Source organism: Crotalus tigris, unplaced genomic scaffold (genome assembly GCF_016545835.1).
Source record: "Crotalus tigris isolate CLP2741 ecotype Arizona unplaced genomic scaffold, ASM1654583v1 scf7180000018125.1543573, whole genome shotgun sequence".
Lineage (NCBI taxonomy): Eukaryota > Metazoa > Chordata > Lepidosauria > Squamata > Viperidae > Crotalus > Crotalus tigris.
Genome location: NW_024096837.1, coordinates 1,177,230 through 1,193,020, shown reverse-complemented (window position 1 = coordinate 1,193,020; position 15,791 = coordinate 1,177,230). Strand labels below are relative to the sequence as shown.

Sequence of the window (15,791 nt, the reverse complement as noted above, 5' to 3'; positions counted from 1 at the left end):
TGTGTGGGAGGGTTCCAGTTTCTCAATATCTAGATTTATTCTGCTGGAAGACATATTTATTTAATACATTTATACCAATTTCTATGTGTTGTATGAATGAAATAAAATAAAATAATAAAAAATTTAAATACAATGCAATACAATATAATACAATAGTGCATTAGGAAACTTAATCTGATCCATTTTCAACATAAGTGGATTTGGAATACCCCATGAACCAAGAACTGGCTTGTCAAAAGCAGGTGAAAAATCACAACTCCAGTTCAGCCAGGGATATCATCTAAATTAAGGAAAAGTTGGTTCTGAAAATCATTAATTATATTATCCCTTCAGTATGAGAAAATCACAGTAATTAATTAATTTACTCAGGAACTGAAGAAATATGGAGCAGTAGCTTGATATCTGTCTTCAGAGTGGATATAGATGCTTGGTGAATTTTTTCCCTAATTGCACTCCTTTTTAATATTTCAGTGATAATTAAAACTGTTTAAGAGCTTTACTAGTCAAAATCCAGTGAGGTATAAGGGTTAGCAAGTTCTAGTCCGTTCTTAGACGTCAAGGCAGCTGGGTAACCTTGGGCCAGTCATCCTGTCTTAATGGCAGGATATATACTATGTCCACAGCATTTCGCTGATGTACTAATTTAGTCACTTTGTCAAAGCATTAAATAAGATTGGTTTGGCATGATCTGCCAAACCAATTAAAAATCTATTAAAATCTATTAAAAATCTCAATGAGCATTTATAGTAGGTTAAATTAACTGTTTTCTCATATCAGTTACTAGATCAGATACATTAACAGAAACACTACTTTTCAGACTGGAAATACATAAACATCTCAAGCTGGATCTTCCTAATTATGGCATGCTTTTGCTCAGATAGGCAAAAAAGTGATTGAAGCGAAAATAATTATAGTTCGTCCCTAGCATAATCTTTTTGAGCCAACTACTGGAGAGGAAGTTGCTGAAGACCTTTGAAATGATAAAGATGAGTAAGTAAATGGACTTTATTGTTTGTAGAAATAGTGAAAAATTTGATATTTTCAAAAATGGTTTCTATTTATATATACTTTAGATTCAGTGCCATGGTTTAGAATTAGATAACCAGAGAGCTATGGTGGCACAGTGGTTAGAATGCAGTAATTCTGCCCACAGCCTGGAGTTCAATCCTGATTGGCTCAAGGTTGACTCAGCCTTCCATTCTTCTGAGGCTGATAAAATGAGGACCCAAATTGTTGGGGGCAATATGCTCATTCTGTAAACCACTTAGAGAGGGCTGTAAAGCATTATAATGTGGTATATGTCTAAGAGCTAAGTACTGTTGCTAACCATCTTTCTGCACTCTATGGTTTAATTAAATAATAAATAATTAAAGATTAGACATGTTTAATGAAGAAATTTATTGAAGATCATATTTAATGAAGATCATATTTATATCAGTCTTCCTAGCATGATGCCCTTTAGTTGTGTTGTGAATTTGATTCCCAGATAGCCAATAGGACCTCTAGCAGTTGCTAGAATTGTTCTTGCAACATGTCTAAAGGTTGTCACGGTGAGAAAAGAGTACCAATATGAAAAGAATGTGTAAAAATACCTAAATAGCTAATTAGTTATATTGCTTTCGTACATTATTACTCCTTTAAACATTGACGTCACTCTTTTTGATTTGCTTATCAAAAATGATGTTTCTCAAAACTGCATATTGAAATAGGTAACATAAAAACATAATAAATCTCAATTCTTGATGATCCATAGATGGTAGGCCAAATTAACAAAACAGATAAACACACAAATACACAAAACTACACACACACATTTTACTAGCTAAGGTTCACAAAGCCTAGTTAAATTTAGCAGCCATTTGTGCATCAATGCTTCCTCTTTTCCAAGAAATTTGGCACATAATATCGTTTTCTATGCATCTTGAAACATCAATGAAGATTTTGGAACAAATAAACCAGAGTATACTGTTTGGCCTCCACTCTTTTATTTCTTGGTATCTAACAGTCATTCATTTTAAAATTAAGATTATCATGACCAAGTAAACTAATCATGATGAATGTTCCAAGTCATGGTAGCCTAGCATGCAAATAATAATATTTCTATCACTTCATATATATTTTGAGTCAAATTTTAAATATAAATTATATTAGCATTAATAATGTTTATTTGATATCAACATATTCCTCATTTATTATCTGATTACTTTTCCAAGCTGGTTTTAATAGTCTTTAAAATTTAATAGAGAAACAATGTTGTAAACATTTAAAATAATGTTCAAAGTAAATATTTATATTACACGGGATTTCACATTTTCTATTTGGTACATAAAACCATCTCACCCATGAGTATTTGGGTGGTAAATGCCAGTGCCGGCTAACACAATAAGGGTATGAAAGAATTAATTGTTGTGGGGTCCTTGCCACTCTCTGACCTTGGTGGGTTTCTTGCAGACATTTCATTACCATACTAGGGAACATCATCAGTGCCTTACTGATGATGTTACCTAGTTTGTCAATGAAATATCTGTAAGACAACCGCCAGGGTCAGAGAGCACCAAGGATTCCATAGTTCAACACTAAACTATAAATATTCTCTTTTTTTTGATAGAATTAAGTCCTTTTGAAACTATATATGTAGCTGCTATTGTAAATATTCATTAATGCTAATAAAAATGTATTGCCATGAAAACTGAAACAGTAGATATAGAAATACTAGACTTTGATTCTTAATTTTTTTTGCACTTTCAAATCAGTCTTGATTCCTGGTGACTGATAAGCCCCTGCAGTTTTATTTGCAAGATTGTTTGGATGTAGTTTGCCATTGCATGCTTCTTAGGGTTGAGAGACAGTACCTGGCTCACAGTCACCTAGCTGGCTTTTTGACTAAAGCAAAACTAGACCTCATGGTCTCCCAGTTTTTAGATTGGTACCTTAGCCACTACATCAAACTGGCTCTCTTCTTAACATTAGTTCTTTGTTACATTCCTCATTGTGATCACCACATCAATGGTGATGCATAGTTTCCAATTTAGGAGTGATGGTGATAGAATGAACATGCTAGATAAATTGATTTTACAACATTGTGCTTATCACAATTAAATTTATGTCATAAACTTTCTAGGTTTTTTTAAAAAAGAAAATTCACTTGGAAAGTGGCATTAGGTTGTAGGCAGTGACAACCATGGCATTTTGATCTATATGAATTCTTTTGATTACTATGAAATTTTACTTTTGGTGAAATTGAGTAATATCACTATATTAAGAACAGATACTCATTATCAGATATAGAAAAATAGAATGATTTCTAAATGGTGATACCTCCATTTTCAAACTGGGAATGACACTGAGCATAGGAACCAGAAGTTTTGTCACACACACAAAAAAGCATGTGTCATGATATTATGATGACAAATCCATTCCTTTACATATATTTGTGTGGTTTAGCAAAGCATGTACTAAAGGAGCAGAGTTTGCATTATATGGTACATTTTATTATTTGCCCCTGTCTTACTCTTCCATTGATTCACATGATTTGAGAATATCAAACTATCCATTGTTAAAGTCCTTATTATAATTTCAGTTTGAAGCTTCCATTTAGATTTTCTTTGTTGCATGCCAAAAATCATTCAGCTTTCTCTAATCTGCAAATAATTAACACATTAATCAGCAAGCTCAAAGTGCCTGCAAAAATGTTCACTGCAACTTGTTTAAATACTCACATGTAATTTTATTTATATGAAAGCATACAGACAATTAAGATTGAAAGTAGACTATTAATAAATAGGCAGTCATATGTTAAAATGACATACTATTTTCTGTTTTTCTTTTATTTATATATCATGGATTAACTTATTTCATTATTCTTCATTATTTTCATTATATTATAGAAAACAGGGAGAGTAGAACTTCGGATAATTGAAATCATTGCTTGCTTTCACAAAGGGGGAAATTGCAGCTAAATAAGTTGGAACACAGTTTACACTGTGTTTATCCCAAGCACACAGACTCACACATAAGCACATGAAATGTAGTAATAACGTCAGAGTTTCCCTATGCCTGCATTTTTATAGCTAAACAAATCCAACTGAAATTTTAGGTTAAAACTGCATTTCTTTTCATGTCTATTAGACTAAACTCTAATTAGTTTATACAGTGGAATGCCAATTTTAAAAAGCTATTTGAGACAAAGAACCAAGTTGGGATGGTGGTGGTGGTGGTGGTGGTGTGTGTGTGTGTGTGTGTGTGTGTGTGAGAGAGAGAGAGAGAGAGAGAGAGAGAGAGAGAGAGAGAGAGAGAGAGAGAGAGAGAGAGAGATTCTACGTATTATTGCAATTCAGTGCAGATTGCAATTGAATGAAAAAGTGTTCTAGACTTGCACAACGATTTCCATGATTTCCACACTTAGCAGCTCAGAGATATCCTTAAGGTTTCAGCAGTAAGTTAAGAGGCAGAGGATGAGAGAGAATTTTTTTTCAGTATTTTAAAACTTCAGAGAAGGCTGGAAAGCCTAAAACTCTGCATGCATCTCATGAATGTTCTACTTTCCTTCTCTGAATACAGAGATCAATCTTGGGCTGCATGTTAAAGCCTCACTATGAAGGACCATTCTCCTCTCTTACTTCAACCCAAAACAAAAGACACTTCAGGAGATATAATCATTGCTGCCTAGTTCCTTTTCCTAAAGCCTCACAATGGCCCTCAGTTCTTTTTTCTTTTTTTCCTCCCGCACATCTTTATTTTCTTCAGCTGTCCCTTTTTCACTTTCTTTATGCTTCATTGAATCTATTAGAGGCTTTATATAGTCCACCATTGAAAAAAATAAGTTTTCTGTGTGGAACCACTGACTGAGTCTTAACTGCTGGCAACAGGAGCTTAACTCCTTCTGATGGGACTACTGCAGCAGTAGAAGATAAAAAGATACATAGGCATGTTTCCTAAATGCTATGAAAATGTGCAGAAGTTAGGTTTTATCAGCCCCATATGGTGGCAATTTTCTAGTTCTTTACTCTTTTTTAAATGTGGAAAAATAAGAAGCAACTGGCAAATCTGTAGTCTGGCTGTAGTTCCAACATGTCTTCACCTCTCACTTTCCCCAATTCCTTCTCAATGTATTTTCCATTTGCATGCATCATTGCTAGTCTAAAGATTTCAGTCAAGCTAATATTAATACATTTAATTTAATATGTCATGGCTAGCCAATCTCTCCCGAAACTAACATCATATGTTAACAAATACTGACATTCAGTCGTTCTTCCTAGCAAGAGATGGTCTGCAAACAGCATAATGCAATAACAATATGCTATTAGATAAATAATGTAAATCTATAGGGACTTATTATGTTATAATATATTTATCAGTTTTAAGGTGATCTATTTATTATGTAAATTAGAAAGACTTCAACACAATCCATTAATAATATTCATGTTTGTATATTATACTGAACAAGTTTAATCATCCTTGCATCCATTAACCTTCTAAAGGGAATACTCTTTTGGGATCTGCCAGGCAAACTTAGTCCCTTTTCTTCCATTTTTTTTTACTCTCTGTAGAAGAAGTCAATGATTGATGAACCAATGAACATCATCACAGCATATTGCTTATAATGTTAAACAAAATCTTGATGTTTAAATTAAATCAAGGTTAAGTATATGTAAAAAAGGGAAGAAAAATTCAGAATATAAATTTGATTTGTACTATTCAAATATTAACAAAGCACTGCTTAATTATTCAAAAGAGTACACACTTGATAGTATATACAAGAATCCTCATTTCAAAACAGGATTTATTGGCGGTAAGCAAAAGGCTTTTCAAGAAATAAAATTTCATATTCTCCTACAGCACATCATTGAGCAGAAGACTATAGGGATGAATATAACTTTATTTTCTTTTCTTGGAGGAAAAATTTTAATATAGATAATTTCTAAAATTTATTTTTTTCATATGCTCTGTAATACAATATATATTGTCTTACTCAGGACAAAGATATATATTGCCATATGCATTTTCTAAATAATAAACCAACTCCCTCCATTTTATACCAACATTTCCCATAATCCTTACTTTTTTCTTTTCTGCAAAACATTCCTGAGTCTACCACATCCTTACATTAATGTATACATTACTTAACCTTTCAAACTTTTTCTTCCTCTTAAACCATTCAGTCTAACTTCATATATTTGGTATACAATTTGATTCTAATTCCACAAAAAAAACACCTCACCTTAAGGTTTTTATTTTATATTGGTCATTCACCTATATATTCACTCCACATTCATTAATTGCTTATTGATTTTATCTCTTCTTTTACATAAAACATATGTACCAATTCCTCATTTTCAACTTACCTTTATGTTTTTCCTGACACAGTCCACATTCTTTTTCATACTATATAATATAGCATGAAAAAGTATAAAACTAAGCTAATTACATGCTTATAACCAATTGTTTTAGCTTTTTTTGATAAATATTTATTACTTGCAACAAATGTTTTGAACTATCTTGCAACCAATTTTTGCATACCTTAAAATTTCCCCATTTATTGTCTTCAGTAAATATTCTACCACGCTACAAAAACTTCCCTGTAGTTTTTTATTATTTATGTATAACTTGGTCTAATCACTACATTACATTTACATTCCCTGTAAAACAAAGCTACCTTAGCTTTTGAAACATTAATTTTCAATTCCATCCTCCTCATTACATCATGCATTTAAATTTCAAGTTCCCAATCACAAAACATAGTTTCACCTTCATACAAAAACGACATGTGTTCGTGTCTCCAACATACTTTAACATCCATAAACATAATAAACAACATTTTTTGCTCAAGATTTGCTTTTCTCACATCTTTCTCTTTTTCCTTGCTCAATCGCTCGCTAAGCATATTCTATTACTCTCATGCATGCTTTACTCTGCTAGTACAAGGCAGACCAAAACTAGGAAACCAAAGGCAGGCAGGCCAAATTTACTTTTATTATAAAGATATAATACAGAATCTTGCAAATCTGAATGTGCTTTTCTGTTCTCTCCTTTGATTTTGTGAGAATTAGCATTAGAGAGAGGTTTGCCTGTGACATTTTTTTCAGATTACATTTTTGCTCCAGATTCAGGTTTCAGATCTGACTGTTATCCCACTTGTGGTTGTCCCTCAAGGCCATTTCCTCATCCCACTGCATTGCTCTTGTAACATTCGGTAAATAATCTTCAATTCTATATTTGTGCAAAACATTCCCTAATCCAAGCCTATGCAATTTTTCATAGTTTTTTCTATTAATCATAAATGTTACTCCTCAAATTTCACCTTTTTGTGACATGCATGCAGTATCAATTAGAATAGAGCTGGAAGGGACATTGGAAGTCTTCTAGTCTAACCCGCTGCTCAAACAGGAGCCCCTGTACCATTTCAGACAAGTATCTATCCAGTTTCTTTTTAAAAACCTTCAGTGATGAAGCACCTACAAATTCTCATGGCAAGCTGTTCCACTGATTAATTTTCCTCGTGGTTCGGAAGTTTCTCCTTAGTTCCAAGTTGCTTCTCTTCTTGATTAGTTTCCATCCATTGTTTCTTATCCTAACTACAACTGTTTTGATAAATAAGTTGGCCCCTTCCTCTTTGTGGCAACCTCTCAAATACTGGAATACTGCTATCATGTCACACCTAATCCTTCTTTTCTCTAGACCAGTGGTTCTCAATCTGTGGGTCGGGACCCCATTTGGGGTTGAATGACCATTTCATGGGGGTCGCCAAACAAGGCTGTCTGCCATTTTTTCCCCCTTTTCTTTGGCCATGCCCCTGGCATCTGGTGATGTATAAGTGGTTGGGAGTCACCACAACATGGGGAACTGTATTATGGGGCCGCAGCATTAGAAAGGTTGAGAACCACTGCTCTAGACTAACCAAACCCAAATCCTGCAACCATTCTTCATATGTTTTAGTCTCCAGGCCTTTAATCAGACTTTAATCATAAGAGCAATATTGTTTTTGTTGTGGAGAAAATAGAAGGAGGGATTAATAATTGTATAGAATGGTACAGGAAACAAAACATAGATATCAAAAAATATAAAAACACAAACAGAATGTTGGCAATAGAAATGATCGATTTCTATTAAAAAAATTGAGAGAAAACTGGATAAAGATAAAACCTGGCAATGGCTTACAAATGGGGCATTAAAAAAAGAAACTGAAGGATTGATTTAAGAGCAAGCTATTTGAACTAATACAATCAAGGCCAGAATTGAAAAATCATCAAATGATTCAAAGTGCAGATTGTGCAAAGAAGCAGAAGAAGTGGTAGAGCATATACTCAGCTCATTCAGGAATTTCACAAACTGATTATAAACAACAACTTAACATGATCACCTAAATGATTCACTGAAACATCTGTAAAAACAATCATGTATTAGTAATGAAAAATCAGTGAGAACAAAGAATTGAAAATCAACAGACTAAAATATTGTGGGATTTCTGAATATAACTGTGATTCAGAAAAAGAAATTGTGGATAATTAATATCAGGGGATAGTAGAACAGAAAACAAAGAACTGGAAAATACCTGAAGTATCAAGATTTGAAAATCAAAGTTGAAAGATTGTAACATAAGTTGGCCTTGGTGATCCTGTGGTTCTCAACATACTGGGTGCCATAACAAAATATCTTGGACAGCACTTAGGAAATATGGTCATTGACAAAATTTCTATCAGTCAATTAACAAAAGACCACACTGCTTGAATACTACACATGTATATATTACAACATGCTAGGTTCTTGGGAAGAATTTGATGTGTATGAAGACCAGCATCAGCTAAAGAACTGGTAACTGTAAATTCATGATTTTGTGTATATAATAATAACTATTATTATTTATAAAGATAAAATCTACAAAGCTATTTAATTCAGTATGGTACATGGCAGATATGTTAATACTAATGAAATATATCATTCCAAATAGGATCATTGTGAAATAATCATCTTCTTTTTTGGAACTTTACATTTCTTCCATATAAGTCAACATTAGTATGCCTTTATCATTCTTACTAATTTTCCATTTAGCAGAGGCACACATATTTGCATTCCAGTATATAAGAAAAGGATTAAACTCTGTTTGTTTTAAGAAATGCAAAATCATTAACTACAATGTATTCTGGACTTTACTTGATATGGAACTGTCTCTTTTAGCGAGAGAGAAAAAGAGGGGAAAGGGAGAGAGAGAAACACACACTTACCATATTCTTTAAATGTATACACATACATACACAAACCACTAACATGTATCAGTTTTAAACCTATTTAAATATCAAGACTTTTTCAAAAACATAATGGGAATATTGATTATATGATATTACTGGTGTCCCTAAGGAGGAAAGATGTCCATAATTTAGACAAAATCCTTTTTGTAACAGATAATGTCCTCATTCACTGTCAAAGTGACCCCAGGACATGTTTTTCTGCTCTATTTTTGAAGGACACTTTTTGACTGCGTTGGCAACAGCAGCAAGATTCTGGGATGCAAAGACAATAGGCTCAAACTAATGCAAATGCTAAAGAGGTTTTATTGAATAAAATTTAGAAGAGTTACAGAGGAAAAAGAAAGTATACCAGTCTATAACTTTTCTGCCTGTCAAGAACACCCTAAATGACAGTGGATGGACCCCCTGTTGCTGCTGGCTGCTGCACAGGAGCTTCTAGGTCTTCAGATCTAACCTGGGATTCAAGGTATCTGGGAGTTTTTGCCACTTTTATATAAATATTCAAGAGACAGGAAGTACATACTCGATGGCATATATTATCAATGGCCTTAATTCTAAAGACATTTTCACATAAGACATCGTTCCTAGCATGCTACTGGTTAATGATCATGGTTTAATGATAATAATAAATTCATGACTGAATTTATCATCTTGTAGAATTATATGCTCTAGAACCTGAGTCAGCCTAATTTATATATCATGAAAGTATTCATTTACTGATTTGAACAAAAGTGGAACTTTATGGGGTTCTAGTGGAATTGGATTCAGAAACAGAATTAATTAAGGATTGTATGATTAAATGGGCGCAGAATTTTGGTGAACCAGTTCTACTGGATACCTGGGAAACTATCTGGGTGAGAAATGTTAAATTTACACAAGCACAGAATTTAAGGGAGAATTTTTATAAAATGTTTTATAGATGGCACCTTGATCCACAAAAAATGTCTTTTATGTACCCTGACCTACAGCCTAAATGTTGGAGATGTGGTTGTTTGGATGCCACCTATTATCATATCTGGTGGTCGTGCAGAAATATAAAAGCCTTTTGGATTAAGATATGGTGGAATATTCAGAGAATTTTTAGAAGGAGGGTAAAATTTACTCCACAATTATTTTTATTAGGTATAGTTACTGATTGTGATACAAAGGAGGTTATATTGATGTTGAACTTGATCACAGCCGCAAGGCTGTTAGTAGGACAATATTGGAAGAAGGAATCTTTGCCTACTTTGCAGGAATGGTTTCTTAAAGTGTCTTATTTGGCGGAAATGGCAAAGATTTCGGCTTTCTTAAAAGAACAATCGCAAGAGAAATTTCTTGCTGTTTGGGATAAATGGATAAAGTTTATACAATTTAAATTGGATATAAAAAAATATCATCTAGCTTTTTTATAACTTTTATTTTTATATATACACATATATTTTAGTGTTATATTTTTTTTCATATAATTTTTTTAACTTTTTTTAATTAAACCTATATTCTGCTCTGGGAAGCTCCGGGGGGGGGGAGGGAGTGGGGGTTTTGGGGAGGGTTGGGGAAGGGTTGTTTTGTTTTGTTTTGCTTTGTTTTGTTTTGCTTTGTTTTTGTATTGTATTGTATTGTTTTTTTTTGTCTTTTTGTAAAAATTTATAAAAATTTTTAATAAAAAAAAAAGTGGAACTTTATTTTTTAAAAAACCTTAACTGAGAAAGGAAAAGACTGAAATGAAAATAATTAAGAATGTAGTATCAGTGTAGAATGCAAAAGCATGACTGGTTTATTACTTATTTGTGGAATACGCCAAATGACACCATTCAGACACAATGCTAAACTAGTATACTATGGGTCAATTTTACCCATTATACTAAGCCAGTGGCAAACAAATGTGGTGCATGTGGCAGGTTTTGAAAATATAAAATTATGATTTACTCAACAAATCATAGCTAAAACAAATCATGGTTTCACATAAATAAATTATATGTAAAGACTGCCAATGGAGCAATCAAGTAGAACTGTGAACACCAGGTTATAAATTTGCATATGTGATTAATCAAATGATAGCATTAACTGTTAATGCTTTTCTTTAGCATGGTTTTTAGCTAGTCTCCTGAACATACTTTCATAAGCAGGCTTGAGAAAGAATAGCTAGTATAAAAATACATGGGACCCACTTAGCTTTTTTTCTAAAACTTGCCAGATAATAACTGTTGCGTCCTTCGCGAAATGGCAAGACACGAGAAGCAGTTGTAGTTCTCAGGAAACTCTTTATTCTTAGTTCAGCTTTACAGTTAGAAGACACCGGCAACGCCCAAAACTCCCGGCCTCTTATATAGGCCATCCCCGGGTCAATCTGCAACTTTTGGCACGCCAGCACTTGCGCATGCGCACAAGTACTGGCGACAGCCTGTCTGGTCCCGGGCAACTTGCACCTGCCTGGGACCGTTTGCAATGCCCCGAGCCTGCTTGCACAGGCTCAGGACATAACAATAACAGTCTAATTTCTTCATAGGAATCTAATTCCTAATTAGAATTCCTCTAATTCCTTGAGCCTATGCGATTTGAAATCCACTATATCTGTAGAATACTAGGTTAAGGAAAAAGAACAACAGCTACAAAAATTATTGGTGGTAAAATTGCCTTTTAGAACAGCTTCTGTTAAACCACATGTCTACTTAGAATTCTTTAAATGTATACTAAATCTCAAAGATGCTATATTAAAATCAAAAGCAATTAATAGCAAAGCAACACTTTCTTTATAAAAATGGAGCATATGAAGGTAAATCATTGAAATTGTAAAATTAAAACATGAATATTTCATAAGAATACATTTTCTTTGGTTGTTTAATTAAGGCCCTTTAGCAATTAAAAGTTACAGCAGTGTTTTTCAAAGCTGGCAAGTTTAAAATGTGTGGACTTCAATTCCCAGAATTTCCTACATAGGTTATGATGGGTTAGCATTTAGGAAATCCCTCAAAACATGATTCCTTCCAACAGGTTTGAGGATCCCAGGGAAACAGGGAACCCATGAGACAGTTACCCTATATGCAGGATGCTAGTCCATTCTCCAGCAGCCTTAGTTATATTTATGATTAAATCATTTAAATTGTTGCTTTGTTGTTTTATTGCATGCTTTGTCCAGAGTCACATTTGTAAAATGGGCACTTTTATAAATTTGATCAATTAAATAAATAAACAGACAAACAAACAAACAAAGCTGCTTTCCATTTTTTTGCTATAAATTTCATTATTAAACATGCAATGAAACTAAAAACCAATGGGGGAAAAAACTAGAGGCAAGTTGTGTGTACTTTTTTTAGAGCAAGTTACCAGTTCAGACTACAAACATCTGATGGCCAGTAAATGGGACCTAGGGGTATACAAAGTTCTAATCCTTTAATGCCCTTCACTAACTACCTAGTTTTTTGCAGTTAGATAAGGTAACTCTAAACTGGATATTAGAATATATATATTCTTCAGGATATCTGACACACTTCCATTAAGTTGCAGACAAAGGGATTGCAAATTGCTGCAACTCATTGTAATATCTCTCACGGTTTTAAATGACACTGATTACAGATTGCCTCTTAACTGCTTTTCATCTGTATCGAATAATTTATATTGATTTGGTAAAGCAACAGGCCAAAGCCTAGCAGATATCACTTTCATTAAAGCTAGCCATTGTGCAGAATATTTTATTGCATCTTAAATCTTTAAATTATATCAATCCCACTGGTGACTAACTGCATAGTCCAAATACAGATTCACTCCTAGTTTATATTATAGCATGCCTGAGAGAGCAACTAAAGAAAGCTAAGAATGAGATGCCATGCTTAGCTTTTCCTTGGAGGACAAGCCAGAATTTTTGGATTAATCATCTTCATCATCATTGTCATCATCAAACAATTAGAAGAGATATTTCAATCCTTGATTAGCTTATTACACTGACAGGACAGAGAAATATAGCTGATAAGGATCAGCTGAGCTAAATGAATTAGCATATACCCCATTCATAATTAGGTTCCTTCACATCTTGGATTACCATCAAATGCAAAAACAATGTTTATAATTTAGTCCATCTTGTTGGAATGTTTAAAGAAAAAGAAACATTGAAAATATCCATTTTAAAAATTGATTCATCCAGTGCCTTGTTAATGTTTTTTTCCATGGAATGTCACATTTTTTTTATTTAAGGAGCTTACACAGATCACCACTGTTTAATATTAAGAAAAAAGCTTATTATTATTATTATTATTATTATTATTATTATTATTAATAATAATAAAATTTATATGCCGTCCAATCCCTAGGGACTCAGGGCGGCATACAAAATTAAAACAAGTATAACAATTAAAAATGAATACGTTCACACAACATGTCCCAATCGAATCCCGCCCCCCCCCCGGGGACATCAACCCCAGGCCTGCCGAAACAGGAGAGTTTTAATAGCTTTCTTGAAGGCCGGCAAGGTGGGAGTAGTTCGAATCTCGGGGGGAAGTTGATTCCACCACGTCGGAGCCACCACAGAAAAGGCCCTTCCCCGAGGGCCCGCCAGCCGACATTGTCTGGCCGACGGGACCTGAAGGAGGCCCAATCTGTGGGACCTCACTGGTCTCTGGCAACTATGCGGCAGTATGCGGTCCTGTAAGTAACCTGGTCCTAAGCCATGAAAGGCTTTAAAGGTGACAACCAACACCTTGAATTGCGTCCGGAAATCCACAGGAAGCCAGTGCAGCTCACGGAGGATAGGTGACACGTGGGTGTACCTTGGTGCACCCACAATCGCTCTTGCGGCTGCATTCTGAACCAGCTGCAGCCTCTGAACGCTCTTCAAGGGTAGCCCCATGTAGAGCGCATTACAGTAGTCCAGTCTTGAGGTGACAAGGGCATGAGTAACCGTGAGTAGAGCCTCCCGGTTCAAATAAGGCCGCAACTGGTGCACCAGGCGAACCTGGGCAAAGGTCCTCCTGGCCACAGCCGATAGATCTTGTTCCAAATTTAGCTGTGAGTCCAGGAGAACACCCAAGTTGTGTGCCTGCATTGAGGGAGGTAAATTTCCCCCCCCCCAGGACTAATGATGGACCATCAGAATGACCCTTGGGGGGCAAGACCCAGAGCCACTCGGTCTTGTCAGGGTTGAGTCTAAGCCTGTTCACCCCCATCCAGACCCTCTCATCTTCCAGGCACCGGCACATCACGTCGACTGCTTCACTGAAAGGACACAGGGTGGAGATATATAATTGGGTATCATCCGCATACTGATGATACCTCACCCCGTGTCGCCAAATGATCTCACCCAGCAGTTTCATGTAGATGTTAAAAAGAAGGGGGGACAGGACCGAGCCCTGAGGCACCCCATAATCGAGGCGCCTAGGGGTCGATCTCTGTCCGCCTGCCAACACTGACTGCGACCTGTCAGAGAGGTAGGAGGAGAACCACCGCAATACAGTGCTGCCCACCCCCACCTCTCCAAGACGATGCAGAAGGATACCATGGTCGATGGTATCGAAAGCCGCTGAGAGGTCAAGAAGCACCAAGATAGAGGAATGACCCCTATCCCAGGTTTATCTTATGGAAAATTCATGATCACTCCTCAGCACTTATAAGGAGAGGAAAGAGAACCCAGAAGGTTCAATGCATAAGTATTTGACTATATTATGCAACATAAATTGTAGCACATAATTTCTTTTACCTTGCCAGTTGACTTTGTACCTTTCCAAATGCAAAAGTAACAGATAGTCCAGGCAGCCAGAAGGCATAGTGCCAGTTCCCAGCGCAGATCCCCAATGTGTTCAATGCCATCCGATATGGCCAACACTCTTCGTCTAAAAATGATATAAACAAACATCAATGCAAAAACTTTAATGCAGAAGTTATTAATTGCTATAAATCTGCCAATCTGTTAAGAGTAATTGAAAGTTATTATTATTATTGTTGATGATGGTGTTGTTATTGCTGTTATAGTAAGAACTAGTTTGGTCCAGTGGTTAAGGCACCAGGCTAAAAACCAGGAGACTGTGACTTCTAGTCCCACTTTACACATTAAAGCTGGCTGGCTGATTTCAGATTTGGTGAATAAGCTGATTAGTCAATTCTTGTCACAACCAATGAATTAATACTCAATTGATCTGAAAAAAAATATTCAATTGCTCAGACATTTGCAGAAAAAATGCTAGGAAGGAAAAAAAGTTGCTATTATTATTATTTCTTAGTGTTGCAGGCAGCCTCTAAAGATTACATACAATTTTAAATCGTTAATATTCAGAGTAGGCACAAAGAAATATCTAAATTAATAAATAATATATATTCTACAAACCTCATTTACAAACTAGAAGGCCACATAAGTAACAAACCAAAATAAAACTCTTGTATACCAAGGATAGCCAGTTCTGCTACAGATCTCTCAAACTGTATATCTGCTGAATAAAACTTCCAATCTTAAGAACTGAGAGTTTAAAATTTCATTAAAAATTAATCAATTTCCTATCATTAGCATTAATTATGTTAATGATAGGAAAATAGCACTTTCCATGCAGGATAGTGTGTCATTGGATCTGTGCAATGGGAATA

General features: G+C 34.9%; 1 protein-coding gene across 10 annotated transcripts in view; it reads right to left on the bottom strand.

The window, feature by feature from the left end:
• LOC120310149 (sodium- and chloride-dependent GABA transporter 3) overlaps positions 1-15,791 on the bottom strand; it is a 112,048-nt gene that overhangs the window by 66,148 nt on the left and 30,109 nt on the right. For all 10 annotated transcript variants that reach the window (XR_005557280.1, XR_005557282.1, XR_005557279.1 and 7 more), the window contains one exon: positions 14,914-15,046. Coding sequence is in view for 3 of the 10 variants with exons in the window: in XM_039348248.1 (XP_039204182.1) it covers positions 14,914-15,046 (133 nt within the window). In the remaining 7 variants the exon portion in view is untranslated. The remainder of the gene's footprint in view (positions 1-14,913; positions 15,047-15,791) is intronic.